The 22,412-nt window shown below is 41.4% G+C and overlaps 2 protein-coding genes across 2 annotated transcripts in view; one reads left to right on the top strand and one right to left on the bottom strand.

Moving 5' to 3' along the window:
- The window catches only part of rab11fip1a (RAB11 family interacting protein 1 (class I) a), a 124,101-nt gene that overhangs the window by 68,012 nt on the left and 33,677 nt on the right, over positions 1 to 22,412 (top strand). The gene's annotated exons all lie outside the window — the stretch shown is intronic.
- adrb3a (adrenoceptor beta 3a) lies at positions 3,101 to 5,350 on the bottom strand. Its single transcript, XM_083783314.1, has one exon. The coding sequence runs from the start codon at positions 4,732 to 4,734 to the stop codon at positions 3,406 to 3,408; it is 1,329 nt and encodes a 442-aa protein (XP_083639440.1). The 5' UTR covers positions 4,735 to 5,350; the 3' UTR covers positions 3,101 to 3,405.

Here is a 22,412-nt window from a genome sequence, read left to right as displayed (position 1 = left end):
ATAATATCCTTTCCCAGTTTTATTAGCCTTTTGTTGTGAGGTTAAACTGAGGGTTATACACATGAGAGTAGTAGACTATTACTTTATTAACGTTGAGTTAACACGTTGACTGCGTTATAAATGTATCTTTAACTCCCGTTCCCTGTTGATGTTTTCACTAACCTTTGAAGAATCACACCGTTGCAATTGTACCTCCATTTCATGAAAATTCGCCTGAAAATAGTCCCATCGTGTTTGAGTTGACAAATCCACCACCGTGGCGATCCAAAACAACAACGCAGAACAGAGAGAGAGATGGAATGTTCAGGGAAACCCTGTATGTCTGAAAAGTTATCAAAACGTTGAATAAAAAACATATAAAACAAAAGTCGGGAATAGCGTGTTCCGCAGGGAAAGACAATGGGAAAATGTCGGGAATAGCGTGATCTGCAGGCAATATGTTAATAAACCATCGTTTGAGTGACTCGCTTGCCAAAATTTACGTTTTGACGTCAAACACCTTTTTATGGCAGTAGGTGCAAACAAATCAGTCAGCTCCATATATGTGCACAAAAGGGGCATGATTGCCCATATATGGGTATTTACTGATGACATCAGGGATCTCCATATATTGAGATATATTGGCCATAAAAGGGACAATAACTGACAGATACAGAGATTTCCATATTATGGGCATATCGATTGGCAGTGGGTGTAATGGCAGTAATTGGTCAGGGACATTTTAAGATCTAGGACAACTGGAGATGTGAGGCTCTAGTTCCTAAAATGTGCCTGACCACTCTAAAGATACTAATGTTTAATAATGCTTAAACCTATAGCACTGTAGCATATATGGAATCATATTCTCCATATATACATACACATTATACTGTATTATGATCATGCAAATATATGCTACTATATATTACAATTGGATTTTTATTTATATCTGTTTTTATAATCTTTTCGTTCAAGGCACCGGAGGCACCGGACTGACTTCATGCTTCCTTCTATGCATGAGGAGTCCAAGCCGCTTCTTTTCACCTGACAGGGGGGAGTTTCCCCGGCCGGAGGAAACTATAGTTTAGAGACCAGGATTACTGCATGTTTTTTGTGAGGGTAGTAACAGCAGTAACACTGCACCTTGTGAAATGAATTGTCTGACGTATGATTTGGGGGTGATGGTTTGTTGCTACACATTACTTTGCCCTTTAATCATCCACATCTTACTGCTGTCTTGTTTTGTTAATGTATCTGACAAATGACAATTATCTTCTATATGCTAATTCCATTTCTCCATCATATTGTATGCATTAAGATGACATTCTTGTCAAGAGTGACTTAAAATAAGTAACATATTGAAAAATATCAGAACTTGTGTACTGCAGCTCACCTATAAATATAAGAAATGACTCTTGTTCTCTATCTACCCCAGCATCATTACAGTACATATTCAGTAACAGTAAATCACCCATGTAACTACTCAATTTCAGTCAAATTAAGGAAATGTGCCATGGTTCATTAAATGTGTACAGACGTAGCATCTTGTTATAGTACAGTAATGCTGCATCAGTGAATCATCATGCCATGATGCATACAAAAGAATAAATGATTCTGCTGTAGAGTAGACCGTGTAATTGGAGCAAACATGAACTTTGTTTTTGTTTCATTTCATATCAGCTTGCCATGTGTACACAAGCTGACTTAACTAGAGTTTGTTATGTATCTTGATTCAGCAGAGGTTTGATTCTTTTAACTCTTAAGTCTAATGTAGAACTCAAATTGTAGACCATCTTCCAGTGGACATACTGTAAACATTACAGTATACATTAAGTCAAGTTTTTAAATGCCATGATTACATGCATTATTTTGGCCTGGCAAATTTATCAAAGCAATTAAAATACTGTACTGTACTAATCTGAGGCTGGACACATGTTAGACTGTTAGACATCTCACAGGGCTTGACATTAAAGCTTGTCCGCTTTAATGTTGCTTTCCGGACAAGTGCATACATTTTTTATTTGTCCGTTGGACAAGTGACTCTTGGTTTCACTTTTTCTGTGACGCTCCTAGCAGCCAACAATATTGTCTGGCATTATTGTCTGCAGCTTTCCAAATAATCACCTTTCCAATATTTGTAATGGCCCTAGAATGTCTGTGATCTTGCATACATTTCATGTATTCCAAATACACAGCAATAGATTGGTCCTATCTACGCATGGTTAGCAGACTGACCATGTAGGTATTTAAACTTGTAGCACTGCGTTTGTACTACTGCGTTTGTACCCACCCAGTAATTAATTCCTAAGACTTGGAGTCAGATATTGTGCTATTTTATATCGCCACTTTTACATGAGGAAAACCTGGACTGAAAATATGAAAACTTCCTTTGAGTTGATGTTTGGGAAGCACAAACTTATGTGGCACACAATTGACAATTGGTGGTAATTGATCACACCACCTAATTTTATGTAGCCCATACATTTTTGCTTCCTAAAGGAAGTTTTATATGCCCCTCGCTAGAGAGAATGTCGTCTGTATTTGAGTAAATATACGTCTTCTGCCAGAACTTACAAATTAATATGAAACTAGTCCGCAAAACGACTCCAAGCCTTAGGAATTAATTATTGGGTGAGTGCACACGCAGTGATACAAGTTTAAATGCCGCGGAGGTCAGTCTGCCAACAGTGTGGATAGAAACGATCTATGGCTGTGTATTTGGACTACATATATTAGATCACAGACATTCTAGGGCTATTAACTTGTAAACTGAGAATATTCAACTAATATTCAAACGTGTTCACCAAAACCAACTTACAGTTAAAAATGTATTTGTGTTTGCTCATGCTCTGGACAAGTGACTTTTGTGCCCGGACAAGTGAATGGGAAAGTACTTGTCCGAAAGACAAGTGCCTCAAAAGGTTAATGTCAAGCCCGCTCACATTTCTTCTTCTCAGAATTTATAAGTGAGTTTGTAAATGAAAACTAAGATATAGTTACATATATCTATATAGAAAGGACTTATACATCTAATAGATTTAATTCATAGATGCAAGCATGTATGTTAAAAAAAGCAGTATTTTTATGTTAACATGCAGTAGGCATAATATTATATTATCAATATTATAATATATTATATGTTATTATGAAGGCAACAGGAACACTAACAGTGTCCGAAAAAAGCTGACGTAGGGGGCGTAGCCAGGAATACCATGTATACACTTAGAATAATTTAGCTTACTGCTTTCTTGACACGTTTTCTAATGTTTTTAGTATTTCATATTGCAGTAATAATGACTATTCTCTTTATGTTTCAAAAAATATATTTTTATTTAATTTATTAATTTATAGAAACTGAAGATAACAGTTGTGCATCAGTCAAGGTAAATGAATCAAGTGAGTGTTGGGGAGTTGAAGTAGGCAAACTTACAGTTCCATTTCTGGCTCTGATAAGTCACTGAATTGTGTGCTGCCATTGGAATGGGGAGGTCCGGGGGAAGTTATCTCACTTTTGTTACTGCCCTGACTGCTGCCCAGGCTGTCGTTCCCATCGGCCGTGGCAGTGGGAGTCTTCTCGAAACAGCCGGCTGTGCCTGACTCAGCCTGCCATAGAAAGCAGGGGCAGCGGATTCGTAGCTCCTTATAATAGGTGTTGAGCCGTGGAGGATACATCCAGGGGCAACCCAGCAGGTTCTTGAAAGCAGCACGGAACTCTGGGCTCCTGCAGTAGATGATAGGATTGAGTCCAGAGTTGACGTAGCCCAGCCAATTGAGCAGGCGGAACCACTCACCGGGTGGGATACTTCTGTCGAACACATTGATTATGTTGGCAACAAAGAAAGGCAGCCAACATAGGGTGAAGGTGCCCATGATGATACCCAATGTCTTGAGGGCTTTGTGCTCCTTGACGACCAGTAGGCGTGATGATCGCCGCTTAGAGTTTTTCCTACGGACCGGGCTGCCGGAGCCCACACAGGCTGTGGGCAGGATGTTGCTGAGGTGTCCGGGCTCTATCTCTGTTGATGGATACTCATTTTGAAAACGTATCCGGCTCTTATCTATAAGCTTTACCTGCCGTGATGCTATTATAAATACTTTGGCATAAACAAATATCATTATGAGCAAAGGGATGTAAAAAGACACCACAGACGATATGATGGCAAAGGTCCTGTTGGTCACAAAGTCACAACAAGTAGGATCCTGATAGCATTCAATTGCCTCTAGGTTATCTGCTGCACGCCAGTAATGGTTCATGATTGGTAAAAAGGAGATTAGGGCAGACACAATCCACACCACACAAACTATTAGCCTGGCACGGCACTTATTGATCAGTACCTTGTGTCTGAGTGGCCTTGTAATGGCTATGTAGCGGTCCACTGCTATTACGCAGAGCGTCTCGATGCTTGCCGTGACACACAAGACGTCCACAGAAGTCCAAAGCTCGCAGGCTGTGTCACTAAGCAGCCAGTTGCCTGTCACCACAATGGTGGCCCCCAGGGGCACAACTAAGACCCCCATGATAAGGTCTGCACAGGCCAGAGACATAATAAAGATGTTGGTCATGGTTTGCAGCTGTGAGGTACGTGCAATAGATATGATGACAAGCAGGTTGCCCACAACAATAGTCATTATGATAACAGTCAATATGACCAGAATCCATGATCCAGCCGCGTCGTGATAGGGCCCTGTCTTGTTGGTGGCCTTTAAGGTACTGTTGACCCAATTGGAAGCCGTAACAGTCAAATTATAGTCCATCTTCCACCAGTGGACACAGATATTACATTCAACTCGGTTAAGTTAAGTCAAGTTTTTAGATGACGACTTTGACTAAGACAAAATTAGGTGCCTTCCTTAGATGCATTTTGTATAATTTTGTATAATTTTGTCATTCAAGAAGTCTCTGGAATATTGTGGAATACTTTCTCTCTACAAACGCTGCTAATGTATATCGTTGAAATTGCTTACATATTTCACACAGCCTTGGAGCCTCACTTGTACAGACCAATGGTCCTTGGGTGGCCGTATCCAAAAATCAAAAGAAGCATTTTAAGAGGTTCCCACTAGTGTATGCAAAAGCAACATGTTTTAGGTTTTTGTTATTTTCAACAACAATAAAAAGTTGTATCCACCAATGTCCACATCAACAGGAAACCAATATTAGTTCATGTGTTTCAATAAATCCATGAGGAAGGAAAAAAGTTTTGTAAAGAAATTTCAACCATGTCCAGTTGAATATGTCCATTGGGATTAAGCTTTCCACTGATTGTTGAATGGTAGCGATGCCACTGTGGGAGCACAAGCAACAGTGACGTTGTTGCAAGATCATCAGAGTACACAAAGTGGCTACCCACTCCCCTTTTGCTCTCTCTCTCTCTCTCTCTCTCTCTCTCTCTCTCTCTCTCTCTCTGCCCCCTTTTCTTCTGTGAGTGCAGGTCGCTCCAGCATGCATTGGCTCTAATCACACCCAGACTCTGAGGGGGGCGGAGTTGAGGGTTGAGTGTGCTTTTGCTTTTTGTTTTCCGATTCTGCCGAAGCCATACAGTGAGCCTTATCACTGGCATAAAGCAACCCTTTATCTTGTGAGGGCCAGGAAAAGTGTCCTCTTAAATGTCTGTTTCTCAAATTCTAGTATACTTGTGGCAGTTATAGTAGTTTACAAGTACATGCACACACTTTTATGCAGACACACTCACTTCACACACGATAGAAAAAGTGACTGCCCTTATTCCCAGGCCACCCAGGAATGTATATAAAAATGTCCATAAATATATTAACACTTCACAATAATCTCTGCCACACACATATACAGTACACAGCTTCAAACGCCTGTATGCAAAACAATGGCCACACACACACACACACACACACACACACACACACACACACACACACACACACACACACACACACAGGTTGCCAATTTCATCCAACCAGGAGAGAGAACTCATTCATCAGTTTAAATTGTTTTAAAGCTGATAAATTAGTTCCAGTTACAGTTCCTTTTCTCTCTCTCTCTCTCTCTCTCTCTCTCTCGCTCTCATCACTTCCAATTTCACTTATCCTGTATCCTGTGTGAAGTCTCTCTCCTAATGAAGTTTTCAGGAATTTGAATTTCTCAAGATCAATACTAGAGCTAGGAACAGCTTTAATATTTTGTTGCTTTTAAATTCACCTTCACATTCCATCCATCCTTCCATCTTCAACCGCTTATCCGTAGTCAGGTCGCGGGGGCAACAGCTCCAGCAGAGAGATCCAGGTCTCTGCTGGAGACCTCTCCAGAGCAACACTAGTAACTTCATCCTGGGGGATCCTGAGGTGTTCCCTGGCCAGTTTGGAGATATAATCCCTCCATCTGATCCTTGGTCCGCCCGGGGATCCCCTTCCAGTGGAACGTGCATCGAAGACCTTCCTAGGGAGACGCTCAGGAGGCATCCTGACTAAAGGCTCATTCATAGTCTGTATTTTCGGTGGTGAGGAGACCACCGCTCCGGTGGTGAGCTGACCACCGGAGCTGAAATAACGTTGAGCGGTGGTGAGTAAAAACAGAGAGAAGGGCTGGGGCGGTGGCGGTGGTTTGCTCTTCACCGCGGCTCGTGACGTTATGTTGTAGTTCGGTGGTTACCTAACCACCGAAAATCCAGACTATGTATGAGCCTTAATCCTCACCTAAACTGGCTCCTTTCCAAGCGAAGAAGCAGAGTGTCTCTCGCGTGACTGAACTTCTCACCCTATCTCAAAGCGAGATGCCAGAATGCTAGACAACTAATTTCGTCTGCTTGTATCCGCAACCTTATTCTTTCGGTCATGACCCACATTTCATGACCATAGGTGAGAGTAGGAACGAAGATTGCTCAGAAGACGGAGATCTTTGCATTCACATACCAGTCCCTGTCTTAAAGCGCAAATAACATGCAACTGCTTTTAATATTTAATAATCATATTGTCTATGTCCCTCAAAGTTATTTCTAATGGTTTGAGCCTCAATCACCACTCTGATATAACCAGGCCTTGTCAATTCTTTCTGGACTTTGAAAGCAGTTTTAGCTGCAGTACCACACTGTCCTGAGGTGGTGGGGGTGCTGATATGCAGATTATTTAATATTTGAGTCATTATAATACTCATGCTAGATAACACCAGGCTTGTTTCCATTCCATGCCAGCTTGGAAAATCAACAATGGTGGACATTGTAAACAAAGTGGAAATGCAAATTTGCAACTGAAGACTGAAGAAAACGAGGAATTATACAAAGTAGGGTGACATTGATGACATCACGATGAGGCCAAAATCAGTTGAGCTGTTTCTGAGAGCAATTTCCATTAAAACACCCATATGACATGATTGTTCAAAATTGGTTATTTATGGGGATAGAAAACACACATGGGAGCCCCAAAAACACAAAATAAATTGAAAAAGTTGAATTTTATGTTATAGGTCCTTTAAGTTGTGCAGAGCATTGCTAAGGGTTTATTTGTAACACAATTTGTGGTCAGCTGTAGAAACCACAAGACATACAGTAAGATACCCAGAAAGTCATGTGGCCTCCCTGTGATTTAGTACTTCTAACCTCTACAAGAAGAAATACTAAACATAATACGTCAGACTCAATCCAGTACATTTAACAATTAAGCAAATATTTTGCCTTATTTTTTTACTTCAGAAATCCATATGGGTGCTATGGACTGGAGAACATTATTGTCGCTGTAGGGCAGAAACCTTGTATGTCCATATTTCTATGGAGTTATGTGTTTTATTTCCGTAAATTAATGTCATCGTACAAGAGTGTCACACAACTAGCAAAACTAGCCGATCTACAAGCTCACAATGCCTCGATATACGGCCTGTTGTGATCTTTTAGGTCGCTATTTTTGCTTTTGTGAAAATGTTGCAAAGTGAAAGTGGTTAAGTGTGTCTGTGGGTTTTTATAAATACTGAACCAATGAAAAGTATTAACAATGACTGTGTGTGACTAATCTTTTTTTTCTTTTCCTGAAAACTGCTTTTGGACAGAAGGTTTTCACCTGACAGCAGCTATGAGCTGCCACCACCAGCAGGTTCCTTTTTTGGTCAGCTGTACAACACTGTGGCTGAATGGCATTAGCGAGCCAATGTTTTTTCTTTTGCACATTACCTTGTCACTTGTCTTTTCATTTCCCCTATTTTATTACAACCTCACTCTGTGGACAAGGCAAGTGGACAAGGCTTAACCACTTAAACCCTATGTATTTGACTTTATTGACCCCCCCCCCACCACCCCGCTTTTTCCCTCCAAACTAAATCTACAAGTTCACAACACAACAATATGACATGTTGTGAGATTGTAGACACGCTATTTTTCAGCAAATGTTTGACCCAGAATAGGGACGCTATAGAGTCCATGTGGTTAATTCATACTTGTTGATAAACTCAATGGAAGACAATTTGTTCTTATCAGGGAGGCATGGTGGAGAGTTTTGTCTCATTAGTTATTGATAATTTTATCACACGACGTGTGTGTGTGTGTGTGTGTGTGTGTGTGTGTGTGTGTGTGTCTTATTTGCAAATGTTTATAAGATACAACCTACAGTATATAAATTAAATTACATTAAAAACATGTACGTTTGCTTTACAGATACATACACATGAGAGCTTTAGATGTCTCCCTGGCCGCATTCTCTTCCCTTTTCAATGGTTCTCTAATTGGAAGTTCGTGCCAGGTTTCTCTGTCACTCATGTGAAAGTAAGCTGTACATTCATTGAATTAACCACTCAAGAGGTTATCAAGAGGAGGAAGGGGGATGCAGAAGCGTTTCCCAAGGGATTATTTTTCTTTTTTGAAGGGGGGCGGGGCGGGGGGGGGGGGGGGGGGGGGGGTTGACGACAGAGAAGCCCCATCCGACAACATCAACTGACAGTTATGTCATCCTGGAGGTGATGACAGTTTGACAGCTTGCTCATTTGCATTTGCGTGAGAAGATGCCGTGATGGATCTGGGGCTGGTCCTGGTCTAGTAGTCATGGGCATCTGGCACAAGTTGAGCTGTTGATAGAGGAATTAGCCTGCCTGCTTTCTCACCGAATATTGTAAGTTAAATCACTTTTGGCTCTATATTGTTTAGAGGCCCCACAATGTGTATTTCAAATTTGGGGCATATGACCGATATGCCCCAAATTTGAAAACAGGTCCCTCCTGCAAATCGGAATGGAATCTGACAATTGATATTTTATTGATATTTGATTATGTGGTTCAAGAGACTAGAGTTAAAGGCCAAATATGAATTGTGAAGCAGCTTTTTATACAGTAGTGCCACCATGAGGTTGATCGTTTCAGCGGTGCCAGAGATTAGCTGCTCTCTCACACACACACACACACACACAGGGGCACAAACATAATTCCCGCCATAGCGGAGATAATTTGTTAAATGTGTTTTCTGTCTAATTTCTATACAGTATGACCTACGCAATTCTTTCCACACACACCTCTGCTCCATTTTGGGACTGTCGTAACATTTGTTTTATCTCCAGTTTACAATGCACTCCATGAGTTTGTTTGATGGCATTTTTTCTTTGGCACAGGAAACTCTCCATTAGAGAGAAGCCAATCAAGTGGAGAGGTAGTTGAGGGGAAGGCTGTGATTTCAAAATAGTACAGTACTTTAGCCTGATATACAGCTCACTGCACAGTATGGCATACTATGACAGAAGCTTTCATGGTAAATTAGTACTGTCTCAAAGCAAAATTATAGAAGGCATAAATATATAAAACACAAAACCCTTTTCATATTTTAAAGGTCCACCTGACATAAAAGCAGATGACCTGCGCATGTTTTCCTCATGTGTGTATCCTGTGGGGGATCAAAGCCTACAAGAGGTCCTCCTAGCGTTCAGTGTTCCACAACTATTATATCGTGGGGAAATCACACTTATTATCCTCTGAGTGGAACCACATGCTGAGGTTTCTATAGCCCCTTATTGTGAGAAGACTTCCAAGGCAACGCTTTGGGCTCAATGTACTGTAGATGCTCTAATACCCTCTGTGTCTCTCTGTGCACGGCACGCTCCAGGGAGACTTCCAGGTCAAGCAGCATGGATATTTTGTGGGCCATCTGAGCATTTTCTTCATAAAATGCATACATTGGCTCGATGCTTCCTCATTTTACTGGAAACCACGTAATGTTGCTTTTTATTTCCCACAACGTTTGCATTACGTATACATACGTTGAGGAATGTAAAAACATTTCATAAAGGGTTGTATGGGATTTCCAGTCGGTAACCAGCACCAGGCATGACTTGTCCATATTTTATGTACATGCACGCAATGCATACAAGATACATGTGCATGTGTGAAGGAGGGCTTGCAACAAATACTGATGACTTCATACGAAGTCTGTCCAGCTGCAATCATTTCTTGGAAATCCTCCTCCTTAACTTCTCTTCTTTAACCACCTGTTAATTAAATCTTTAATATGTAGGGAGCTTTGCTTGTGTTTTCTTTGGGAGTAACCATTAGGGCAAGCTCATAGCTTCTAATGACCAAGAGGTGCCTTTAGGTCAGTGCAGATAACAGTCAGGGAGATGTTGATTTATTTTCTCTTTTTTTAAAGGGTGGGGGTCATTTCACACAAATCTTGGTAAATGGTAAATTATCCATCAAATATATTTATTGTAATTTGTAAAGAAACTTCTCGCTCTCTATATTCTTACTTGTACAGTAGCTCATTTGAACCCTTAGCTTGATTCAGATTAATTTCATTTGTTTGATGCATTGTTTCTTTGTATTAATCGGAGGCCAATATACACATCCTTCTACCCTAATGGAAAGGGGGTACACATGGCCGTTTATATGTTCTCCTTCTCCTACCAAACCACTCCGTTAGCACATATCTCTCCATGCACAAAAAAATCCTGCACGCCACCCGAATCCAGATGCACTACATTGCTTCCCCACAATTGCCATATTTACTGTACAAATATTACTTTTGTCAGATACACTGTTAATGCGCAACATTTCGCTGTGATGCAAATTACATCAGTCAGTACTAAACAACATGGCTCCTTTGAGAACCATCAGGGTCAAAACCCACTCGGAGCCATGGATGAATTCGGACAGACTGACTGCAATGAAAGCCAGAGACAAAAAATGCTCTGAACTTCTTAAATGCAAGTCCAAGCTAGCCAAGCGCTTCGACAGTGATCTCCAAACCCAACTGGGCATCCTAAAAACCCTAACGAAACAAGCTAAGAAACATTGTAACTACCATGACTAAATCAGCTAAATGTAACTTTATCAATGATAAAGCAGAGGAAAACAAAAACAATCCACGTGAGCTCTGGAAGCTACTAAAAACTAAAAACCAGGTTTTCAAACATAAACATCAAATCAAACGACACTCTCATCAGGTGTTTGTAAAAAACGATTTTAAACTAGTTATGGTAACAACTGATGATGAGGTACTTAAGAAATTGAGTGCCCTCCAACCCCACAAGGCCACTGGACATGACAATATTCCCTCCAAATTTCTCAGAGACTCTGCCATCTCTATAGCTCCAATCATCACCCACATAGTAAACCTCTCCATCAAACGGGGACAGGTCCCCCAAGATAACTGGCCAAAGTACCCCCTTGCACAAGAAAGGGAGTAAATTAGACCCTGGCAACTACCGCCCTATTTCTATTCTAAGCTCCATCTCGAAAGTGATGGAAAAAATAGTCTATGAACAGGTTGAAAAGTATCTTGCCACAAATAAATTAATGTAAGAGTTCCAATCTGGCTTCAGAACATCCCACTCCACTGACACATGCCTTCTCTATTTGAGCGACCACATCAAACATGAAGTGGATGCTGGCAAATACTGTGGCATGGTCATGCTGGACCTCCAAAAGGCTTTTTACACTGTGAACCACTCCATACTGGTTAACAAGCTAAAACTAGGCTCCAGACTTCCCAAAACAAACTGGTCAGGCTCCTACTTGGCCTCACCCCCCGAACCCACCTCACCCCTGCCCACTTTGACAGGCTGGAATGGCTTAGGGTCGACGAAAGTGTACAGCATCTTGCAATGGGTCTGGTCCACAAGATTCGATACACCACCAAGATACCCATGTACCTGTCTAGATACTTCCTTAATGTTAACAAAGTCCACACCCACAACACCAGAGGGAGTGCAACGAACCATGTATAACCCAGATTCGGCACAAACAAGGGACTATAAACGCCCTACCAACAGTCATTAAGACATGCGAATCCCTTGACTACTTCAAAACGCTCTCAAAGGGCACCTACGGACGGCTGCAATTCGAAACTGGCCCCTGTAAACTCTGAATCTCCCCCCCCCCCCCCCCTTAATGCTTAATTGGGTCGTCCACGCACAGTTAACACCACCGGGGCCCATGATATAAATGACCAAGTTCAAGTGCACGGTCATGTGCCCGAGACAATTAGTCCTTTGAAAACTGATCCATCGTCAGCAAGCCTAGAGGCGCTTGCTGACGATGGGCACATTTTATTAATGGATTAAATAGGCCCGGGCCCTCAAGGTGTCTTTTGTATTGAGTTTGTGCTTGAAATGTACTGTAATTCTGCAAACTGTTAATAAATATTTCAATCAATCAATTCCCGCTAGGTTGACACATCCAAGCAACTTATACCTGTATATAGAAACATTGCCACTTGCCATGCTTGCTTTTATACGCAAATAAAAACAAGCAAAACAAAAAATAGGGCCACTCAGCCAGGTTGCCAAGTTTGCACTTTCCAAGAAACTAGGTATATGAAAACATGGGTTGCCATGTTTGCTCTTCCAAGTAAAAAAAAAAAAAAAAGACAACAATATCGCCCTCCTGCTATTTCCTTCTTCCTATTTGCGACGCGTCGCGCTAGGATGAGTCAAAATAACCCAAGGCTGTCACAACCATGATACACCGAGGTGGCTGGCTGTTAGCTTTGGCTAACAGCCAAAGCGAAAAACAAAGCCATGCAATGTATGGCTGTCAGTTGATGTATGACAGTTCGTCATACGTCAACAAACAGCCATATATTTTAAACATCTGTTTTAAGGCAGGCGACAAATGGCTGTTGAAGGTTGGCTCCAGGAAGATTTGAGGAGGAGAATCAGGTTGCCTTTGCTATTCCTCTAGGTCAGTGAATGTGTCACAGGGAGGGATGAAGGCAGCAGGGCAGGGTGCACTTGGTCTGGCGCCATCAAAGAAAAAGAGAGAGAGCGAGAGAGAGAGAAAGCGAGCAATGGAGGAGACGGTTTATTGCAGCATTCCGTCCTCGGGGATAGATGACTGGGCTTGGTGTCAGCAGGATGCTGGCCTGGGGCTCTGGAACCATTGGGACTTTATTGGACATTAATCATCATAAAAGCTCATAATCATCCATGATCTAACTGAATTATGGGTAGGCAATATAAGTCAAGGTGAGATCCCCTCATAACCAGGGCTGGCCTGGTACAAAAAATAATTTTCGCGTGAATTTGGCCCAGACCGGGCCACCACAGCCAGCGCGCATAGCATAAACTCTACCGCCCGCTCCGTAGAGGCACACACAAACAAACAAGCCCTAATACCACCACTTTTACAGAACAACATAAATGATACAAACCAACAGACAACTACACAACCCTTTTGTAGAAGGTTTATTTGTCACTCACTGATACAGGTACAGTGAAATTATCATTATGTCACTTGCAGAATGGCAGCACGCCCGGACCTTTCCTGGTGGCCTGCCGCCTATTGGCCTGCCTGCCTGTCAAAAAATAAAAAGACCGTAGGGCGGCCCCCTACGGTCGCGGCCCACCGGGAATATGCCCGGTATGACCTGTGGCCAGTCCAGCCCTGCTCATAACAAACAAAGATTTACCAAAGGAAAGGCCAGTGTGATGAGTCTGTAAATGACTAAGTTAATTGAGCACAGAATAGTCAAATAAAGGCAGTGGCAAATCTATGCTGGTAAAACAAGGGAGGAACACCTCAGAGGTCAAGCCTAGAATATTATTACATTTGAAAATGTTGAAATTGCCAATGGCAGGACTTATGCATCACTTAACTATGGTGAAGCAAAAAGCAATTTAGAATAAAGATAGACTTTGTGTAGCAGAATGTGGCTCTAACAACAGAGACAAGTCAGTGTAAGAGGCTAGCGGACCAAAAAGCACAGGCATATAAAAATATATTGGTCATGCTGTAAGCAAATTGCCTTGGGCAAAAACATAGCCCCAAATATTTGTCAAAGACCAATTACGTTTGACTTTGAGTTCATTATAGATTGGTACAGGTATTGTATCGGCTGTAAAATGATTATATAGGCCAGTGCAGTGTGTGCTTATGAATCCAAGACAGGTTTGAGCAGATTCTAAACTATGAACTTCATGTTCAAGATGACGAGATAAGTGTATTTTAAGGTATTGCCTTGTTATCAGTCTGTTCTTATCCACCCAGAGATCGCTTTGGTATTGTGTTGCATTACCACTGGTTGTTTCCTTTTAGTCCATATCTTGTATACTAGGCAGGGTTTGTATAATCCAGGCTGGTCATGATCCAGCATGCAGTTGCATGTACAGACTCACTCAAAGTCCAGTCCTTGAGCCTCTCCTGATCTTACACTACTTTATACAGTAAACATTACAGTGAAGAATTAGACACTGTGCAGACATTATACCTAGTCTGCTATGAGGACATGATCCAGTACAAATGTAGCAGTCACAGTGGAAGAGATATAGACACTCTTTTTCCAGGCTACTGTCAAAGCCTTACAAGTCATCAAGAGACCAGTGTAGTTTGACATCACAGTCAAGTGGATTGAAACCTGGACCCAATCCTAATAAGCGATCTAATAGTTGAATTAAGGTGTGGAAGGCCCGTCAATCAACCGTGTTTTTTGCAACAGGAGCATAAACTCTCTTTATTCAGCCCCACAGAACTGCCATTGACTGGCCTGGCTTTTCAGTGGTCAGACTCATAGAGCAGTAACCAAATGTTTCCACTGACTTGTCATATGTATTTGTGTGCACAAACCACAGGGTTTTGGGGTGGGGCTTTGTACTGTAGCCTTCAGTGCACCCCACCATCTACATTAAGTGACCTAATTATCTTAATAGTTCAATAGTTGCTCCTTGAAACAACTTTTAAGTCAGTATTTGAAATACACAAACAAATGCAGACACTGCACATTTTGGCCATGTATAACATTACAAAACTTGTCTTTAAAATAAATGTACCAATTGAATTAGGAAGACGATCGGACTGGATATGTGGATCCGGATTTGGATCTTGAAATTGTAATTAAAATATCACACCTGTGTGAAGTGAGGGGCGCCTCTTATCATCGTACATCATCATGCATCATCTCATACTGGCCAATCAAAATGCCTGTTTTAATTTATGTCATATATATTATGTCATATGGCGAACATCTGACCCAATTAATCATTTTATTGTCGATGGCAAATATGAGACGTGTGGGGACAAGATCACGTAAATGTTCCCTTCATTGTCAATGGCATTTAATGTTTGTGTTGCGGAACTTTTGTGGGGACAAAGGCTATAGGAGGGGCTAGCACCCCTCAAAAAAAGGCCAGGTTTGGTAATGTTATGTTTGCATTAACTTGTATGCTAAAAGAGTGACTTTAAGACAATTTTTTAATCAATGGAGCATATTTTGAATTATCAATTTCTAATCAACGGAGGAACTATTGAAGATTCTCACCAATATTTGGATCATGGCAAGGTAACTACACAACCCAAACCTCCAACAAAGTGTCATTGTGTTTGAAGAGGGCAAACTGTTGACACTGGACTGGTTTCACAGCAAAGTATCAAGCATTGAGCCCATCCCTGGAGCGGTATGAGCATTCAGGAAGGAACTGATGCAGAGGTAGATAGACACTAGACAGAGGCAAAACATTGCATAAAGATCTTCAGAACTTTCTTCATTCTTCTAGGTCCAAAATTATATTAGAATACACTACAAAAATATTCTTACTGGAGAAATTGGGCCTTCGTATGGACCTCAATAGTGGAACATTATGTACTTATGTACTTCACTTCTCAGAGCACATGTACCGTATACTATGTACGAATGTTATCATTTTCTTTTTAGAAGTCTCTAGTGAAGTAGCCTGGCTTTAGCCAGACACATGACATGGATTCACTCACGCCTCCCGAAGCGTAAGTAATCCACGTTATCAGTATGGCCTAAGCCAGGCTACTAGTGAAGCAGCATAGGCGTCTTATCTCTCTCACCACCAGAGCTACTTGCTCGGCCACGATACAGAATAAACTGCCCAGGGGTTCACAGGGGGTCACAGTCATATGTAATGAAGAGTTATGTATACAGTAGGTGCTGGAGAGATTCAGATTTATCTGGATTTCACTTTTGTCTGTGCATACTTGGCTGCTGGGTCGCAAGACAAATTTCAGTGTGCAACCTCAAACACACAGGCAGTCAGTCCACACACAGTAAGCTCCTGAGGGATTTAAAACTTTGAGTGTGCGCTGCAAATACAATCAAATGGATTTGGTTATACACAGTTGTACTGTTGGATAAATTTACACTGAGGATTTTACTGTGCAGTATTGTCAGAGAAATATTGTTGCAGGGGTGGTATACTTACGTACACTTATGTCTTTGGTGGATAGGGTTTGAAATAGCAACATGCTGGCTGGTTGCCTTGCATTGCGGCAGAGGCAGCTGTGTTGTTAAAGGATTTGCGGTGTATATTTCAGAATTAGCTTCTCGTTCTATTATGGAGTGCATATGCTTCCTTTTTGGCCATTGTTATTTTTTTACCTACAGAAACTATTTATTTTGGTCTCATAATTATTATTTGCAGACCCATAATGTATCCTTTTATGGTGTGTATGTATTGAGCTCTAATCACTCGTACCCTTGGCCTATCAGTGCCCCATCAAACAACATTAGCTTAGTACAAAGCCTATTATTACTAGCTAGGCTGAGAAACCACAACAACGTGGCCTTGGACTTGACCCTTTCATTATAGTTTCATTAGTGTGTGCATATCAGATCCTAAAAAAGTTTGTATTCTGTTGATGTAGCACTGCAAAATCAGTCAATTAATTTAACTGTGTAAAAATGTACCAATTGACACTGAGGATTTTTCAGTGGAGAAAAGGTGGCCTGTTAATTGAGCATTGTTTCTGTTTTGCCCATAATGTAGTCTTCCAACCCCCTTTGTTTCCGCTGTCTTTGCTGATTGCGCCAAGAGTGTGCCAGTTTGACCGACGTCTCTTGGTTTCTGGCGCCAAGCATTGCATAATTGTAATAAGGCTTAACATGCTGATTTGGAGATAAAGCGTAGAGTAGGAAATGATAAAGAGTAGGAAATGTAGAGCAAAGCAGACTGAATTATGTAATCTATTACAAAATGATCTCTTTCAGGTGAACATGACATAGTATTGTACACATATATGCCTATATATTTTGGGCATGTACTGTCATTAACTTATTCATTTATAAAACCTTGCTTGAGAAATTGAGTTCCTATCTCGCATCACTGTTGGTCTGGAACTAACAATCTACGTATAATGAACTAACTCTCTCACACACATGTCTGGAATCTTTGGCAAAATATGATATTAACCCAATCCATGACAACCTCAATACCTCTCGTGTAACCATTCTAGCCAAGAGCATTAATCCCACTTTAAGAATAATACACAATGGGGGTTATCAATGGGGGTTATGGCACTAAGTCCCAATCCCTATACTGCTATTCTGGGGGTGGTCTCACTCGCCTCACTTCTGACCAGAAGGCTCATACTAAAGAACTGGAAGGCAGAAAATACCTCCCGCGGCCCAGTGGATTCAGGAAGTCCTGTCCATGTTAAAGTTGGAGAGAATTAGATATAATGTTCATGGTTCACGGGAGAAATTTGACAGAACTTTGTCTAGTTTATCTCATATGTTTAAGGCTTAGGCTTACCTAACGGGCGCAGCGAGGGAACCGGCGGCCAGACGCCGCGCTCTGTCCCCCTAGTGGGGATTGGAGTTGACGGGGCCGGAATACACCTCCCTCCCGATGTTAAGATTGCTGGTGGCGACTACTACTACAAGTAAGACGCGCAAACGCGGGAAGCGAACGCAGCTCGTGTGTGTGTGTGTGTGTGTGTGTGTGTGTGTGTGTGTGTGTGTGTGTGTGTGTGTGTGTGTGTGTGTGTGTGTGTGTGTGTGTGTGTGTGTGTGTGTGTGTGTGTGTGTGTGTGTGTGTGTGTGTGTGTGTGTGTGTGTGTGTGTGTGTGTGTGTGTGTGTGTGTGTGTGTGTGTGTGTGTGTGTGTGTGTGTGTGTGTGTGTGTGTGTGTGTGTGTGTGTGTGTGTGTGTGTGTGTGTGTCAGCTGCGCCCTCTGGTGGCGGGCGGGTGGTGTAACAGCGTGACACACACACAGACATTCAGCCCTTGCTGTCATAGTAAGTGGCTCACTGCGTTCGCAACTATTGATCAGTACTATTAGTTCAGTCAGATAACTCAGGAATAGATTTAACCAATATTTATTGTAGAATGAGAATACAAGTGTGCATATAATATTTTATCTTGGTAATCGGCTATGCTACATTTTTCTCCCTGCTTGGCACAATCATCAAACACCATCATTAAACATTAAGAGCAGGAAGATAGATGTACAATAACAACCCCCCATTGTCAAGTCAAACTCTATTTCCACTCCAAAGGACATTAAGGAAACAACTCCAAGATTTCCAACTCATTCAACTTTTATTTTCCAACTTTTTCATGCTGTGCACAGTTGGCTTCATTTGTTGATTTGGTTGGTTTCTTATCGGTTAGGTTGAAAACCTTTGAAAACAGAGAGACAAAGATTAACAACAACGCCAAACAACAAATGATAATTATTTTTAAACACTTTTCCAATCAATAAGTTATTTTTAACCAGTCTTGTTTTTAAGCAATAAAGTATCTTAAACAATTAAATGTACTTTAAGCAATCCAATGCCTTATTCAAAGGACTTTTAAACTAATTTAGCAAAGTCATTTTAAGAACCATTTTAATTAAATATTTCAAATTAACCATTTACACAAATTAGATAATTAGCTGATCCTTGAGCTTGTAGCTCAGCTCTTTTCCAACTAAGCATTTTAAACCTTTAACACAGTGAAACATGAACTGTTCACATTTGTTCGTATTTTAAATTCTTAAAGTAAATAATTTATAACTTTGTCTTATTTTGTAAAGTTATACTTTTGAAACACAAATGAAAGCTTCCAATCATAACATGAAATACAGCAATGTGGTCCTTAAGCAGCATTTACAAATATCACTGATTAAGACAAAATATTATCACCAACCATTGGCGTCTTTGGACTTGGAACATGCCGAGTAGATCTTGCTTCTTGTTTCTGGTGTATAGTTTGTTTGAATGCTCCCTCCAGCCTTTTCAGGTGTTCCAGCTCAGCCAAACGAGCAGCCATCTTGCTGATGCACCCTGGGAGATGTAGTTACCAGTGTGATGTTGGAAGATGCCTAGCAAACTCTCCACTTCTGAGTTTGACAAAACACCTCCCACTTGAGCTCCTGGTTTTCCAAAGCAGCGAGGTCACACAAGTCCTTCCCTCCTGGTTTCTCTTCAAATTCTTTAATGATTGATGCCAATTAGGCCAATTCGGGGTTTTGACAGCACACCCATGGGGAACAGAAATAGCAGAGCCCACCGGTGGTGCTGGGGTGGCGGTGGGAGTGAACATCACATAACAACCAGGAACCATATGGAAGGCAGGAAGAGCATGCAGTCTAGGAGAGCTTAAAGATGGATTTTTCCAGTTTTGCATGTGTCTATGAGGTGACGGTACTTCATTAGACACCCTGGAGTCGTTTTTATGTGCAATAGTGTATTAACTTTGTATTTAGGCTTAGGGTTTCTTCCTGGAGGCTGAACCCTTGACAGTCAAACGTGCCAATGAAATAAACAGTAATATATAACATCACACTTTCATCCCCTCCCCTAACCCCTCCCCCTTTATCATACAACTACAGCTGTGGGTTCGACTTCAGTTCAGGTGGATCACCACCCATCACCACCCACCAGGCAAACCAGGCATACTTAATAAACTGGTGGGCGTGTCCACATAAAAACATTATAACAAATACTGTACACTTTTTGGAAAAAGTTCTTCCTCCTTATATTATAATAATACCCCGCCCAATTGGTCAGCTGACTGCCACATCAGCACATGACATGTGGGTCTTGCAAACACTGAATACACCCACATAGTAATGCAGCATATTAACCCCTCGAGTATGTATGCGCCCTTGAGCAGAGCATGAAGCCGCTCGAGTATACCTGACTGAATTAACTCCGCAAGCTATACGTATCATATATATAGGCTATATATATATATTCATTCATTTTTTGTGTTTACTTTGTATATTCATTCTGTCTACGGTATATATATTTGATTTTTGTCTGTTTGCTGTCTCTGACAGGGGGAGGAGGGGGTGCAAAAATGGAACTGTTCTGACTGAACTGTCCGGTGCATGCGCACACGGTCGTTAGTGTTTTTAGTGCTCAGAATGGTTATAAAGTATGATGTTTGGAGCTTAATAAAGCGTCAAGGTCGTGCTAACCATATTATTAGTCAGATCGGCAGAACACTGCCACGACCCTGTCACCACAATGGAGGACGACCACTTCAGGATCATTCGTACAGATAACGCTGCTTCTCTGCTTGTGTTGTTCATGATGTTGGGCAGTAAAACAAAAAGTGAACTTCGTTTTCAATTTCATCTAGATCACAGAACAGACAATATCTCTCATCTTCAGGGGTGGCATTAAACCTGCCAGTCTCCAGTGCTAATGGTAATGTTCCTGACCTTATTTGAGCACAGAAAGATCGTTGTCTTTTGTTTAAATTATACTTCACATAAGGTTCTACAGTGTATATGTCCTTTATAGGACATATACAGGGGTGACCACCTCTAAGATCCCAATTAAAGATCTTTTTGGTGAGTCTCTCCTCAGACATCTTCACAAGTATATTCCACTAGAATTTCGCGGCCGCTCATCCCAGAGTTACGTTGCCGCGCACTATGGGAAGAAGGAAATTGCGGGAGTTGACTCCACATAACGGATGGGTTATTAGTTATTATTATGTGTCCTTATTAGTGTAGTGTAGTGTAGTCAACACGTTATGGCTCATACACACTGCCCGGTATTTGCTCCGATTATGCTGTCGGGGAGCATTTTTGGCGCTGGCCGACAAAACCCCTGATCTGACGTTAAGCGGTGCCCAAAAGTTATAGATCACAAAGGCTTTGCAGGTAGAGCACATGGCATGGCCCTAAAATATATATAATTCTAATATAAAAAACGATTTTTGCATCTGCCGCTTGAGATGACCTGAGATGACTTGATTGATTGACATAAAAAAGGGCCTGTCAGCTCAAACACACAATGCAATAGTTGTTGTTGCGTACAATCATCAGTAGCAAAGTCAAATACCAAAAATAAAAACCCTACCATTTCCATTTCCCCCCCTCTATTTCCCATTCCATGTGCGTTTGTCTTATAGTTTCTCTGGCCTCTGTACTACTGCCACCTACCGTCCATTCATTGTATTACACAGTGGGTGAAAAAAACACACCCCTTAAGACTAAACCCGACCAATCAGAGGTGTGACTTCCAGAGGTACCTTTGACATGACATTTTGTGTGTGTGTGTGTGTGTGTGTGTGTGTGTGTGTGTGTGTGTGTGTGTGTGTGTTTCGATGTGCATGGCGTTGCTGAAAATGAGCACCTGTGCTCAGCTACTTCCCTGGGTAAAAAAAAAAAGAAAGGTACCTTTCAAAACCTATAGAAGTCAGCCTGGTACAGACGAAGGGGACACCACTGTATGTAGCCTCAATGACATTTTGTAACTATTTTCTGCAATGGGATGATAGTTTTATTTGGTGGGTATATGAGCTGGTTGTTTTGAAAGTAGCTCTGAAGTACCGGACATACGCCTGATTCGTAAAGTTGTGTATAAGCATTGAATCCTAAACATCCACAGTGTTTAACTTTGTTCATGACAGAGCCCAGTGCCCTGCCCGCTGACTGAGCTAGGATATTGACAGCATCATTAAATGTCATGTGCTCATCTAAGGTCAATCCAAGATACTTGTACTGATCAGTATGACAACCCTATTGACCCCAAATTAAACACAACTGAACTTCTCTGTATTGTTTTCTGTCTGAAGTGTACTATTTGGGTTTTGTCCTCGTTTGCTTCCAGTCTCCATTTCCAGCACCAGTCTGCAACAATATTCAGCATTAACTGCAGGTCGTTCTCCTGTTCAGCAAGTAAGACTATGTCATCCGCATATAATAATATGCTTACATTTTGATCGCCAACTGTAATTCCCAAGCCTGAAGCTTTGATTTTGAGGGCCCTGTCCTGGTTTTCCTCCTACCTATCAAACAGAAGTTACTTTGTCAATCTAGCCG

Source organism: Protomyctophum parallelum, assembly GCF_964188405.1.
Source record: "Protomyctophum parallelum genome assembly, chromosome: 15".
In the NCBI taxonomy this organism is placed as follows: Eukaryota; Metazoa; Chordata; class Actinopteri; order Myctophiformes; family Myctophidae; genus Protomyctophum; species Protomyctophum parallelum.
The sequence above is the reverse complement of the archived record's forward strand: the minus strand, read 5'-3'. Positions and strand labels throughout refer to the sequence as shown.

Coding starts and splice junctions, on each gene's coding strand:
- adrb3a (XM_083783314.1), bottom strand. CDS start 4,734: ATGGACTATAATTTGACTGTTACGGCTTCCAATTGGGTCAACAGTACC.